The following is a 13,633-nucleotide window of genomic DNA, read 5'->3' as shown; positions in this document are numbered from 1 at the left end:
AGCTGTAAAGTTAAATAAATAACACGCCGATGAACATTTGGTGTTAGCACAGTATGATGGAAACAGGGTTTTTATTAACTCAGCTAGAAAGGAGGCTGGGCTTTGGTTGCGTGCCTCGGTGAGAAGAATGTGAAGCATCCAAAAGAATCCAACCACTTAACAGTTCATACAGACAACAGGGGCAGCATTCATTTATATCTACGATCGTAGGAGTGTATTGATTGACATGACAGATAGCAATCAGACAAACAAAAGTCGGCGCAGGCCAATGACTAAGCCATCCCGTTTGACACTTAAGAGACAGAATCGCTGATGCTGCAGCAATCTATAGAAATATCTGGCTCTTCTGGTTCACCATTGCCTGTGGCACTCACGGAAACACTGATAAAGTCGCCTTTCTATCAATCAAAAAGCTTATAACTGGAAATCTCTCAGCAACTCTGTATCAGCATTTAGATCTAGTCTAGTTGTCCACAGTAAAAGGCCACCCACAGGCTAAGAATCAAAATCTTCCACTTATTTAAAAAACAACAAAAAAACAACAACAAAAAAAAAAACCTTAAAGAAAAAATCTTAAATGAAAACAGAAAGACTGGCAGCTGTGTTCAGGGTTGTTTTGTACGTAGGAAGTGATCCATGAGTGAACTCAAATTGGTCTTTATTCTGCAGCAATATGCTTAATTTTAAGCATTTGGTTAAGATTTTTTTCAGGTTTATCTTCTTTGGAAGCGAAAAAGCCCTGATGATGGTTTTATATGCTGATTTTTTTATATAGGTATCTCTCAAAGTTCTGTTGCAAATATGTGGGAAGCTAGAAGGTAAAGAAATACAAGTAAGAACTCAACATCCATCCATTTTTCTGTTTACAGGAATGTCATAAGGGTGGATCGGTGGACAACCCCATGCTCTCACACCCACAATTACAGACACATTTAGGATCACAAATTAAAACCTAATAGGCATTCCTTTGTCCAGAACCCACAGACACAAGAAAAGCATGCAAACAGCACAAAAAAAGGCTCCAGCAAGTCAGCAGGTTCGAATCCAGAACCTTCTTGCTGTGAAAGGACTATGGTACTGCACCACTGTGCTGCCACTAAAAAACAAGTTTAATATCATTTTACTGCAGAGAAAAACTCAACAGCTTATCATAGTTCTAGAAATATTGTACATCAGTGACAAAGATGGCTGCGACTTTCATTTGTTATATTAAACTTGTTCCAGTGCTTCAGGCATCACTACGACACCAAGTTGGCAGCAACAAACTGAAACTACAGTCTGTGCACATGAATAACTGGTTACCAGCAAGGGGAGGGCGAAACAATCCTCTTGTATTTTTAAGTTATTGCTCATACTCTTTCCTTAATATATGTGTTTGATTCAGAGCTCTGTAACCAAACTGGGAAACAAATATTTTGGGAATATTTAACATGTGTCTTGGTTGAGGTTTGTTGCTTACTTTAAGTTTTCAACACTGTCAGAAAGTCTCAAAAGGTTACTTCAGTTAAGTCAAAAACAGACTTTCACTATAAGTTAGAAAATTCTCGTCAGCATGTCTCACTGGAGCTGTACTTCATTTTATACACATCAATATTCCCTCAGAAAACAGAGACTCAACCATGCATTTAAGAAGCTTATCAGACAGACGCAGTGTGACTATGCATGAAAGACTTCGGATGCTGATTTCATAGGTTTGCTAAAAAGGGTGGTGGTCTTCATGGTTATAGTGCAGGATTTGATCTGGGTTTGGGGAGACAGTCTTCATTACCAAAGTAATACTTTTCCTTCACTGGCTCCCTTATTTTAATAACTTTATACACTGTTGGGCATCTTAATCTATAAAAACAGTGCAAAATTCCCCAGCAGCCTCATATCAGCTGCAAAATAGTCAGTAAATCAAGTTTTAAAACAAATGAAATTAAATGTTGTACTCCACTTAGGCACTTTTACAGTCCACACGCAGCTATTTTTAGTTTCAAAAGTACAAGAATGTGGTAGTACACACTGCGACTGTCACCTTCTTATTGTGTTACTTCAAGTGCTGATCCCCATACCCTTTCTATAATGTGAAGACACTTATTGGAAGAAAGGTTTGCTTCACAGGTTAGCTTGAGACTATGATTAAAGGGACGACTATCACTGGCATTATTATTATGTTGAAAACTGCATATGGATGATAATTTATGGTAAGATTTCACAATAACTACTAATTAGTGCTAAGGCATCTAATTCCATTATAATCTAGCAATTACACTCTGTAATGCATGCAGTTAAAGGTAAGCCCATTAAAAACAAAAATAGTGGCGTAACTAACAATCATCTTTCATTTTGATTGGCCTGTCAAAGAGTTTCAAGGTTAAACAATCATCCCACCGTTCATACAGCTTAGAGAAAGGACAATATTATAAGATGAATTCACACAACCTAAACGTGACAAAATACAAAGATATTAAATGCACAGTGTTGCAAAATTAATAAAAACAGCAGATCTTCTCTTTATGTCATAATGTGTTTTTGATTGTTGATTGTTTTTGATTTGCATTTATTGGTTCTTAAATGCTCTGCGTTAAAACAATGCCCTGAACAACTTCTATGTTAATGTTTTAAAGTTAAATATGCAGTATATCATGTGATCAGACATGTCCGAGTTACATGTCTGATGGAGGAGCAGAAGAAGGAAAATCCCACTTTGTCAACAAGGATTCAATATGTAGTCATGGAGCAAAAAAAAGAACTGATGTTAGCGGAATATTTGGACACAAAAACCACTTGATGACACTGAGTGCTGTACTTAGCAACCCAGAAGATGACAGAGCAGAAAAAGAGTTTCGTCTGAGGTAACAATGTTATTCAGGTTTAAACTCACTACCGGTTAGCTTTTAGACACAAAAAAGCAGGTTAAAGCTAATTTAGGCATCGCAAAGAGCCAGCAGGGGAGTGTACTAGAAAGCAAAGTAAATAAAACCACAGTCGTAACGGATAAGATAAATTAAGTAGTTAAATGTTAGCGCTACATTACCAGAGGAGTCCTTCCGTCCTGTCGTAGCCATGTAGTTATCTGTTAAAACACATAAATAGGTGAAGAAAACGGTTAAACCTAAAGCCAAGCGGGTGCTTTCTCTGGCGCTGCAACTGTAGATCACTGACGAGGTTAAAAACTTAAAGCGTTTCCGCTCTGTGGAGAGCACGTGACCTATATCAATTTGACCACGTGACTCCTGCAGAAACCCTCTCGCGCTAACAGTTTTTAACAGTTTATATATAGTTTTGTATTTTCTAATTCGTTTTTATTTCTACTTCGTTTGACTATTTGTTTTCAGCTTAGTTAATTTCCGTTAATTTCCAGAGTTTTCTTGTTTCAGGTTAGTTTTTATATGTTTGATAATGTTCGCTTAAGTTTATTTCTTTTTTTCAAACCTCCCTCAGTAGTATCTCACTATGGGAAGCGCCCTCTTGCATGGCCAATCACGGAAGCTCAACTAGGACCACGTGTGTCCAGGACAGCCCAATCACTTCAAGGACTTGGGATCTGACCCGCTCCTTGGCCCCACACCACCCCCTGAAGATCATAAGAGCTTTGTGCAGAACTAATGAATTAGACTAACCAACTAACTATTCACTTTAGCTCAAGTTATTAAGTTCTCTAAAGAGCTAACAGCTACAATAAGCATATCAGTTACTGTTAGGCTATCATTTGTTTACATGCTGCTTTTTCTTTTCTTATACAGGTAATACATTTATTACCAACGTGAGAGTTTATCCGCCGGTCATGTGACATGACGAATGACTTCTGAATACTTAATCTGTGCCCCGCTCCAGCTCAAGATGCCGTAAATTCGCCCAGTAACACTAGGTCCGCAGGTACAACGTAGCTTTATTAACCGGTGCTAGATTACTCTGCGGACAAAGACTTAAAAAAAAAAAAAAAAAAAAAAATTACGAAGGACCCAGATGTATGACCCCCAAAACTGAATTTAAGAACTGAAATTGAATGGTGCCAAGTGAAACTGAAAGCATTCAAGAGCTAAATTTAAAGAAGGATGGAGTACAATTTCAAATTAAATTCATTTTTTAAATATAAAATTCTGTTTCAATTTAGTGATGATCATTTTCAAACCAATACATTGGATTTCAAATTCTGTATTAAAAGCTTTTATTCAAGTTGAGCAATTCAGATTCAATCTGAGCGATTCAAATTCAAATTTAACTTATTCAAATATAGTTTCTGATGCCACAAAGTTCTGCCCATACTACTCAGCGGTCCTGGGCATAGATATTTTTGTTGTTGTTGTTGGTTTTCTGGCTTCAGGAACATCTATTTCACTGTAATTGTATATTTTTGTCGAGGAAACTTACTTTTATTAATATTAAATAATAATAATTATTATTAATTAATATTATTATTATTACTTTTAATGTTAGCTTGAGTCTTTCTTAAATTATCACAGTATGGCATTTATCAGAGACAATATTTAGGAAAATCAGTATGGTTTAACTTTTTAAAAGCTGTTATTTTAAAATGTTCTTTGTCCACATCCAGATTTGCTTTCTAGTTTAACTTTGATTAACCATAGCAACTTTGGTATCCAATGCTTTTTAATATTTTAACTATTCAAAATCTACATCTACATCCTCAATAAAAAATAAAGGGAAAAAAGTGACTACATAAATGCATAGTGACCTGTAAATGAATTATAGTTTTACTTTTTTTTTTCATAAGCAAGTAAAGTTTATTTTTGAGACGAAGAACAGTACAAAGTGATTTACAGAGGTACATAGTTTTCAAATGAGTAAATAAATGAAACGTTTCTCATACCAAAGGCAAAGTGGATATATATGTGCCTGTTTGAACAGATGAGTTTTAAGGTACTTTTACAGGATATTGTAGAATCTGAGGTCCAAAGAGATAAAAAAAAATTAAAAGGCTTGGAAAATAGAGATGGGACTATTTCCATAATGTCTTTGGGGCGGCTTTCAAGGCAACAGTCCTGAGTTTAGCAATATTTCTTAAATGGAAAAAAAAAAAAAAAAGTGGCTCAAAGAGTCGATGTGAGCATCAAAACACTGGTCAAAATAAGACCATGATGAAAAAGATTCCATACATAAACTTTTATGATTGACAAAAGGGACTCCAATCCCTGTCTGACTTGGGCAGTAACGCTTTCATTAGTGATAATTAGATAAAGCATTGTCTGAATCAAGCTGCAAAAAAAAAAAAAAAAAAAAAAAAAAAAAAAAAAAATGAACATGCTAAATTTAACTGAATGCAGTACAAATTTAATTTGTCTTAATAAGGATCAGTGGCTAAAAAAGGGCCACCCTCGGCACCTGACTCTACCATTTACCACCTGCAGTGCTGTGGGAATTTTTTATCCTGTTCTAACTCTCAGTTGTACTTTTGTCATGCTGGCATGTTTCCGATCATCAATTTAAAAAAAAAAATTTAATATAACAAATAACCGAATGAAATAAGAAATAGTTTTTAATTGATTACATTTTGTGACGATCATGTGACGAATATGCAAAAAAGAAAAAAAAAAAGAGAAATGAGAAAAAATATAGAGAAATGAAGAAATGAGGAAATGGGTCAATATTTTTTCACAGCATGACATTTACTTTCATATTTGTGAGTTTAAGAAACAAGAACAGCGCTTTTATTTTCTTTCTGAGACAAATGACTCACTGCCCTTCCCTGGTTTACCAATACTGAATTTTCTAGTTTCTGGTGAAACCACCACAGTTTCTCTTATAAATACCAAAAATAAAAAAAGACAGAATAAAAAACAAAAACAAAAAAACAACAACAACAACAACAAAAAAAAAACAAACACCCATTCCCAAACATTTTCTTATACATTTACTTATATTTTATAATAACAAAATGCATGTACAAACATTATTTAGCATAAACACATGCTAACCGCGTAGCAGCTGCAGGTTTAACATGTTACCCAAATGTAGTTGCCTCACCTCTTGAATAGGTCGAGGTAGCAGCGTTGCGGTGACCCTGCAGTACAAACATGTGGACACCTGTGCTGCCATCAGGCCTGCCAACACAGATCCAGTCACAAACTTTAGCTAATATGAGGAAATGGGACATTTTCTATCAGCTGTTTGGTTTGGGAGTCGCTGGTGTCGGTTTACATTGTGCAGTAAAACAAAACCCCTTTAAAAGCACTAGAGCAACAAAGGCTTTAAATAAAGAGCTTGTAGTGTTTTGTTTACATTCTGAACTCCTCCCAAATCTCAACCTCCACTGAAAGGCTGTAAAGTCATTTTCTTTACAGCTGTAGTAATCCTGCTTCTCTAACGTAAAGAACTCATTTTATAGTTGAACGTGAATTTTAATACCACTCGAGTCCTGAGAATCCATAATGGCAACAAGTCTCCAGCCACATGCACCCCGTAAGCCTCTTATCCATCTCCCTCCTATCTTCCTTCCAGTACTTTGTCTCTGGCGATGACAGCCTCATCGAACTTGATCATGAGCGTGGTGCCCTTGTGCCAGTGGACGGTGACCTTGGCGGGGAAGCCGCTGTGGGTGAGAATGGCCTCTATGATCCCTCCCGTGAAGGCTGCGCAGTTTAAGGTGCTGTTCTCCTTGGGAACAGAGATGTAGGTGTTGACGAGGGGCTCCTTCTCGATTATGTAGTAAGTCTTGTCATCGTCGTTGGCTTGCTCGAGCTTGTCTGCTTCTTTACCAAAGAGTGCTCTCCACACAGATACCTGAGAAGTACAAAGAAAATGACAGAGGATGATAGAGGATGCACAAAACATGTGCTATCCAAAAAAATTTATTATTTGCTTTGGGAGAAAGTGGGCAAAGTGACAGGCAATGACTTTTTCCTGCATCTAAAGGTAGAGGCATAACAAAGATAACACAACTGAGATAAAAATTTAAAAGAAAATTGCAAAAGTAGTCATTTAAATAGTGCTAAAATCTATTTTACTTTTGTTTATGCAAAAAGTAATGTAAGAACTAAACAGATTAATGAATATATTTACATATGAATTCAAACGATTACCTGGTGTAACATTATGATATCACTCATCTCAGACTGGAGTTTTAGGTTTTGCTGAACCACGAAACACAAAGAAAGCCTGGCTTTGTCAAAGTTGCTTCATACTAAACCCCTCTAGAATCTGTAAATCAGGGCCAAACCCCTCGTGAATTGCTTGAGCTCTCCTGTTACATGAGTCACTTCTCACACCTGACTTTTCTTATGTAGGTTCTTTATGACCACAACACTGGAGTGAAAACAGTACACTGACGTTCTGCACTGACAGCAAGTATTATGTGGAGCTGTATTTAAACTTGTATATGCTTGAATTTAATATTCATCATTGCAAAGGTATTATTAGTTAGTGAGGAAGGTCTTTGTGAGCGGTCTGAATGAAAACCTGCCAGTGCAAATGTGCAGTGCAGTGCGCACACTCTCACTCACTCACTCACTCACACACACACACACACACACACACACACACACACACACACACACACGCAGTATACCTTGATGAACAGCAGTATGTTTAGCACTTTGGTCTCCCTCTTGCCGTTTTTCTCCCTCAGCACCAGCACGTCCAGTAGGCTGGCTCCCACTCGCTGCCCCAGCTCCGCTAGGCGAGCCTGCAGCTCGGACACCGAGTACACACGGCTCTGGCAGTACTGCACCACCTCCGAGAAGAGCAGGGCGAAGGCGCTCACGCTCACCTCGGTTTTAGGCCGGCTCAGAGGCCTCTCGAGAATAGCTGACTTGCCTCTGGTGAAGCGAGCCTCCATTATGATTTAAAGGACAGCTGTGAGAGGAAAGACTGAAGAGATTATTACTATTATTATTATAAGTGAGGCTGCAACTGGACTGCAGGCTAACTGCTAATGCTAACCAAGGTGCTACAGGCACGCGAGAAACACAAAAATGACATTTACGAAAATTATTCAGTTACTAAAATCAGTATCTCTCAACTCAGCTTTCTTTACGACTATAATCAGCACTTCCCCGATCAATTGCTACACCTGAGTTGTTAAGGTTTGAGTACTTCCTGTTTTGTCACATGACGCCACCGATCGAGTCACAGCTACGGAGTCCCCGAGGTCCCACCAGATATTTATTTATTGCTTTTTTGGCGGTAGCTAATTTAACTGCAAAGTGTATATATATATACAAACTGCAAATGCTCAGTCACCCTTTATCTTTAAGTTTCTCCCTGAGGATATGAGGCTGTGCAGTGGTTGGTGCAGAAACACCAGTTTGAGTGTATAATCTGAAGCCAGGCCATAAAAGTCCTCAAAAGTAATAAGTAAAATCTTAAAATCAACTCTAAAAGTAATGGGCAGCCAGAGTAGACTCATTCAGACTAGTGGAATCTGTTCAGTTTTGTAATATGTTCAGTTGTTCCACGAAAAAGCAGTTTATTGATTATTTGCATTATTCCATTATTTACCCAGTTTTCCATCCGTGCATTATCTTATATCATAAATAAAATTAGAAAGTTTATTCAAGATTTTGGTCTTACAAACCTAAATGTACATGATTATTCATACAATACAAACCAAATCAGCTTGTGTTGTTCTTTGCCACCAAGTCCATGTCTACTTGTTTGTCCATGTGACTAAACTGTTTCCCGGCACTGGTGAGCACATAGCAGACGTACATATAACAGGGGACAGTAAACATTAACCATAACTGACTTTATCCCTCGCTTCTATTGTTTTCGTCCAGGGACATACAAAGGAAACTGCATGAAGTATAAAAAAAGTGAAACATAAATAATATAATTATAATAAAAAAAGAAATTTGTGATGAAAACTGAAATAAATTGAAGAGAAACTTTGCTCTTTGATGTGCTGTAGGTTAAATCAATATTTGGGGCTATCTGTGTACAGAGAGTACTCTTCCCTTTGAAACAGAGCACTGCTGTCATGCACGTACACCTACATAAATACACCTAGACAAGTGAGGGAGGCCCACACATTTTGGATTATTGCAGAGATTCGTTCATATTTCACTGTTTAGATTCATTTGTTTTGCAAGAATAAAAAATAAAACAATAAATCACTTTAAGAAGCACCAACCGGGAGATGCAGTATGGCTTTCTGTGGACTCACATTTTTTCTTCTGGCTTTATTTTACCTCTTTACTGTCTACAGCAGGCCGACAGGTAAGCGCAGTTATTTAAAACATGCAAACATTCGGTTATCTTGCATTAGAATTTCCATTACAGGCCACAATGTACCTGCTTGGCATGTTGATAAGGAATATTTTCTGTGTGGGCAGCCTGATGTGTTTTGACTCACTTGTTCCTTGTTATCTGTATTCGAGAATTTTCTCTCTTTCTTTTCTTTCTCAAACTGAAAAAAAGCTTTCCCTCTTTTTTTTTAAAAAAATATTGTGTTATTAACTGATCAAATAAAAAGGCTATTCAACTGTTCCCAAAATATATGTCTTAAATGAGTGAGACAAAGAAATATACTGTATTTGGTAGCACATACTCAGTATACTATAGAAGTGTGTCTAATGCCTGATCTTAAATCTACATTGCTTCAGCTGTATGTTTCAGCTCCTCCACTGATTCTCTCAGTGTTGGTAAATTTCTCTCCCATCTGTATAGCATGTGAGCAAGTCATGCTAGTTATAGGGCAACAACCTCTTGTCATGCTATCATTTTCCACCTTCTTTAATCCCCAGGTAATAACTTAGCTTATGTGACCTCTATATCACCTCAGACGGACTCTAATGCCTCTAAGTTGCATAAGCTGTTAAGACATTAGATGAATGAATGGTTTGCTAAACTGGCTTTAAACTGATATTGAGCAAGGGCCATTGTTTCATTCTGAAGTAACTGAACATTTCATTCACTGAGGCATTAATGCACTTTTCTCTGCTTGTGTTGTTGTCAGGCGTCCACCTGCGTAACATGGAAGGCTTTATTCAAGCTGTGGAGCAGGTCGAACACTCCAACCCTGGCCTGGCCCCCCTGGCTCTGGTCAGGGCCCTGCGGAGGACTGCAGGCCATGACGACGTGATGACCATCCATTTCTTGGGCGCTTCCAATAATCTCAGCGATGCTGACCTCCTGGAGACGGCCATTCTCAACGCCTCATCCTTCAGCTTTTTTGACAAGGCCATCCACCACATTGTGACGGACCATGGAGAAGAACGAGGGGTGGTTCTCGCAAGAGATGGAACTACGGTAGCGCTTGCACCCTTATTACTAGGAATTGAATCAGGGCTCAAAGCCAAGATGGAAGGGGTGGCAGCAGCTGGGATCTTCCCTCTCACCTTAGGCAGGACACTGGGCTTATCATTTCTCAGCCTCCAGGACTTCCCACCATCTCACCGTTTGGGGCCTGACGGGTGCTGGGATAACGTGGAGCACCCCAGGGTGTTCAAACTGTCTCAGCCTGCCACTCTAGCCACTGATGCCATGATCAGTGGGGGCATGGATGGCCTTATACTGGGCACGGACCTCAGCAATTTAACTGCATCTGAACAGCCACAGGCCCTCAGTGAGATTCTGAGAGGATACTACAGTTTTACTCTGAGTGAGGGGCAGGGCATGGATGCTGTGAGCGGTCAGATTAGCCCAAGGAGGAGGGAGCTCTCTAGATCCATCCTAGAGTCTGTTGATCTTCACAGCCAGGTGATGGAGACACTAGCATTGGTCTGGAAACTGGAGAAGACGGAATGGATTTCTATGGACACTGGGGTAGGGAAGGCGGTGAAAGATGGATTGGAGACATTTGTGAAGAAGTACTGGGGTGAGCTATGAATGAAGACATTTAATCATACTTTTGTGTAAGAGTCTAGTGAACCTGGAGGTTTTCATCAAACTTTGCAGTTGAAAATAATCAGAATTAAATTTATATTTGTTTATGAGACAAGTATTTTTGATACGGATCCAAAGAGGATAACGTCACAGTAGGTTAAACAGTAATGTCACCATAAATTCAAATAAACACAAAATATTTTAAACCTAAGTATCTTTAACTTCAGTTAACATTTCTGTGTATTTTGGCTGTTGGCCAGTCAAAACAACCTCAATTTGAAGTGAAAGCCAGCACTTTCAGTTTTCAGTTGTCCTGGTCCTGTGATCCAATGAAACTTTATACTTTAGTTTAAAGGCTCAACTTTAAAATGCATAAAAAGACAAACCATTCCATTTTTTTGTGATGAAAGCACAAGTTCACTCTGGAAATGTTAACATTTAACATTTCAGTCCATTTACAAAACAGACTGAAAGAAGTATGTTTCAGTTTTTCCACATTCAGTTAGTCAAATGTGATTACAAAGGAATTCTTCCATGCTTGGCTTAGCTGCCTTGCTTTTGGTGTGGGCAATGTCATTTCTGTAAGTTTGCAAATGATTCAGACTTTTGGCTCAGATAAAATTAAGTGTGTGGACAACAATTTCATGACATTATTCTAAAGGACTTACTGCACAGTGCTTCCTGGTGCAAACATTATGCCATCCTCCTTCTAAGCAAATTTCACTTTGCAAAACTGTCCAATGGTCCATGTTTGTCAGAACAGTTCTGGCAGGCCTCTGCTGTATTCATTATCTATAAACTGTAATCAGTTTTCCAAACATCACTCCCATGTTTCCCATGTTTCAAAGGTCAGAGCTCCATCTGCAAAAAAGTGCAACAACCACAAGCAGTCATCTGGTAAAAACACTGACAGATTTAGACCATAAAGAAAGATGTTGTGTGCACTAAACTGGGCTTAAACAGTTGGAAAAATAAGCTTATTTAAGTAATAAGCTCATTGATGCTGGACAAACTGAGTCATTATTTCTGAGCTGTCACAAGACCTTTTTTTAGACACTAGCCCATATGTTCTGGTGCAGCCTTTCAAGGTCTGGAGTGTTACTGGTTTCCTAATCCTCACCTTGTCTCCTCCTACCCACAGACTGCCCTCAAATCATCCCTCGCTGTCAGTGGGGGGCAAAGCCCCACCGGGGTACACCTATCCCACTCTCTCTTCCCCTCCAGTATCTGTACATTCATCACACTTATGAGCCATCGTCACCCTGTTTATCCTTCCCAAACTGTTCTCGTGACATGAGGTCCATGCAGCGTTTCCACCAGGAGGACCGTGGGTGGGCTGACATCGGATACAGGTAACCAGGAAATCTAGGGAAATGTATTTTTTCACTTTGTTGCAGTGTTTGTTAGTTGAACAGGTGTATGCTACTGTCACTGCCTCAAAATATGGATCTGCTGTAGGTGCTGCCTACCCTTCAACGACCCTTGAAACTAATCACTATAGTTTGTCTTTCCTGTAAAAATGTCAAATTCTGGTCGTATTCTGTCAAAAATAATTCCTCTAATTGAACAAATTGTTGTTTTTATACTTTTATTTTTGTAAGTTGTAAGATGTACAGGTGCTTGAAGTGGTAGGAAATAAACATGGGAGTGGTGCTTCGTAAAAAAAACAACAACAGAAAATTCCTAAAATGCCAAAACATTCATTTAAGTAGCCATATTTCACATCTATGTTAATAGCGGGAGAATTTTCAGGAATGCTAACTGCATGCTGTTAAAACACGGTATTGCTGAAAATTCATCAGATGTGATGGAATAAATTCTCAGCATTTTGCTCTATTTGTCTGCAGACTAGTAACCATCCACCTCATTCATTGATCACCTGCCCTCATATTTTTGCACTTTCAGCTTTGTGGTCGGGTCTGATGGCTACGTTTATGAGGGTAGGGGTTGGCATCATCTCGGCACGCACACCAGGGGACACAATGCCATTGGGTATGGCGTGTCAATCATCGGTAACTACACTGCCACGCTGCCATCTCGCTATGCCATGGACCTGTTACGTCATCGACTTGTCCAATGTGCTATACACGGAGGAGGACTGGTTTCCAATTTCACCATCCATGGCCACAGACAGGCGGTGAACTACACCGCCTGCCCTGGAGACGCCTTCTTTTCAGAAATAAAAACCTGGGAGCATTTCAGCGAATAAGAGGACATCCGCTGCCAGGATTCTATCATCAAAGGTTCATCCCTACTTTTGGAAATTACTTTTGGAAAATCTCTTATACTCTGGATAGTTCTATCTTATTAATGTAGAGGTCACATTTAAAATCTGCATAGTTCAATGCAGAAAGAACTGAATTCTGTGGTATTGCTCAAATAGCAGCAACAGAGGGTTTGACATTGAAACTTAAAGTTCATTCAGATTTTAGTGTTTATAAAGTAACTTAAACCTTGGCTAAGTTTAGATCCAGTATACAAAGTGATACCATGATGTACTATAATTATTTATCAGCTAGTCAGTATGTTTATCCACCCAATTATCGACCGAATGAATGTTCTTTATCAGTCCTTTGGGTGATATTTGGGTGGATAAACACAGTCCTAATCATCAGTACTAATGGTCAGTAGGTGCCCTACTCTCCCTACCAGCAGGCTCAGATGGGAGGTTTCAACAGACAAATAACATTCAAAACTGATGCCTTGCATATTGTTAGAATGATATTAGAGACTAGAATAGGGTACCCGGTAATAAAACTGTCAAGTGCCCGTCACCATTTTGAGATCCGCGGCAACATGTCATGCAGGACGCATCTCCCTTCTAGAAGTATTGTGTAAGAGAATAAAATGTGAAATGGTCTACTGA

At 38.8% G+C, this 13,633-nt stretch overlaps 3 protein-coding genes across 4 annotated transcripts in view; 1 reads left to right on the top strand and 2 right to left on the bottom strand.

The window, feature by feature from the left end:
• mcoln1a (mucolipin TRP cation channel 1a) overlaps positions 1-3,216 on the bottom strand; it is a 17,768-nt gene extending 14,552 nt beyond the window's left edge. The window contains exon 1 of the mRNA XM_031727904.2: positions 3,020-3,216. Within this exon, the coding sequence (XP_031583764.1) occupies positions 3,020-3,050 (31 nt within the window). The 5' untranslated portion in view covers positions 3,051-3,216. The remainder of the gene's footprint in view (positions 1-3,019) is intronic.
• LOC116310952 (N-acetylmuramoyl-L-alanine amidase-like) lies at positions 2,811-13,633 on the top strand. 2 transcript variants are annotated; one of them, XM_039613360.1, is made up of 4 exons: positions 2,811-2,837; positions 9,899-10,759; positions 11,909-12,119; positions 12,673-13,633. In XM_039613360.1, exons 2-4 carry the CDS (start codon positions 9,916-9,918, stop codon positions 12,974-12,976), a joined length of 1,359 nt encoding a protein of 452 aa, XP_039469294.1. In that variant the 5' UTR covers positions 2,811-2,837; positions 9,899-9,915; the 3' UTR covers positions 12,977-13,633. The 2 variants fall into 2 exon arrangements, with proteins under 2 accessions (XP_039469294.1, XP_031583776.1); XM_031727916.2 differs by lacking the exon at positions 2,811-2,837 and adding an exon at positions 8,932-9,159.
• Positions 5,594-8,061, bottom strand: trappc5 (trafficking protein particle complex 5). Its single transcript, XM_031727543.2, has 2 exons — positions 7,511-8,061; positions 5,594-6,726 (listed from the first exon to the last, which is right to left on the bottom strand). Exons 1-2 carry the CDS (start codon positions 7,778-7,780, stop codon positions 6,430-6,432), a joined length of 567 nt encoding a protein of 188 aa, XP_031583403.1. The 5' UTR covers positions 7,781-8,061; the 3' UTR covers positions 5,594-6,429.

This window comes from Oreochromis aureus, linkage group 6, assembly GCF_013358895.1.
Source record: "Oreochromis aureus strain Israel breed Guangdong linkage group 6, ZZ_aureus, whole genome shotgun sequence".
In the NCBI taxonomy this organism is placed as follows: Eukaryota; Metazoa; Chordata; class Actinopteri; order Cichliformes; family Cichlidae; genus Oreochromis; species Oreochromis aureus.
The sequence above is the reverse complement of the archived record's forward strand: the minus strand, read 5'-3'. Positions and strand labels throughout refer to the sequence as shown.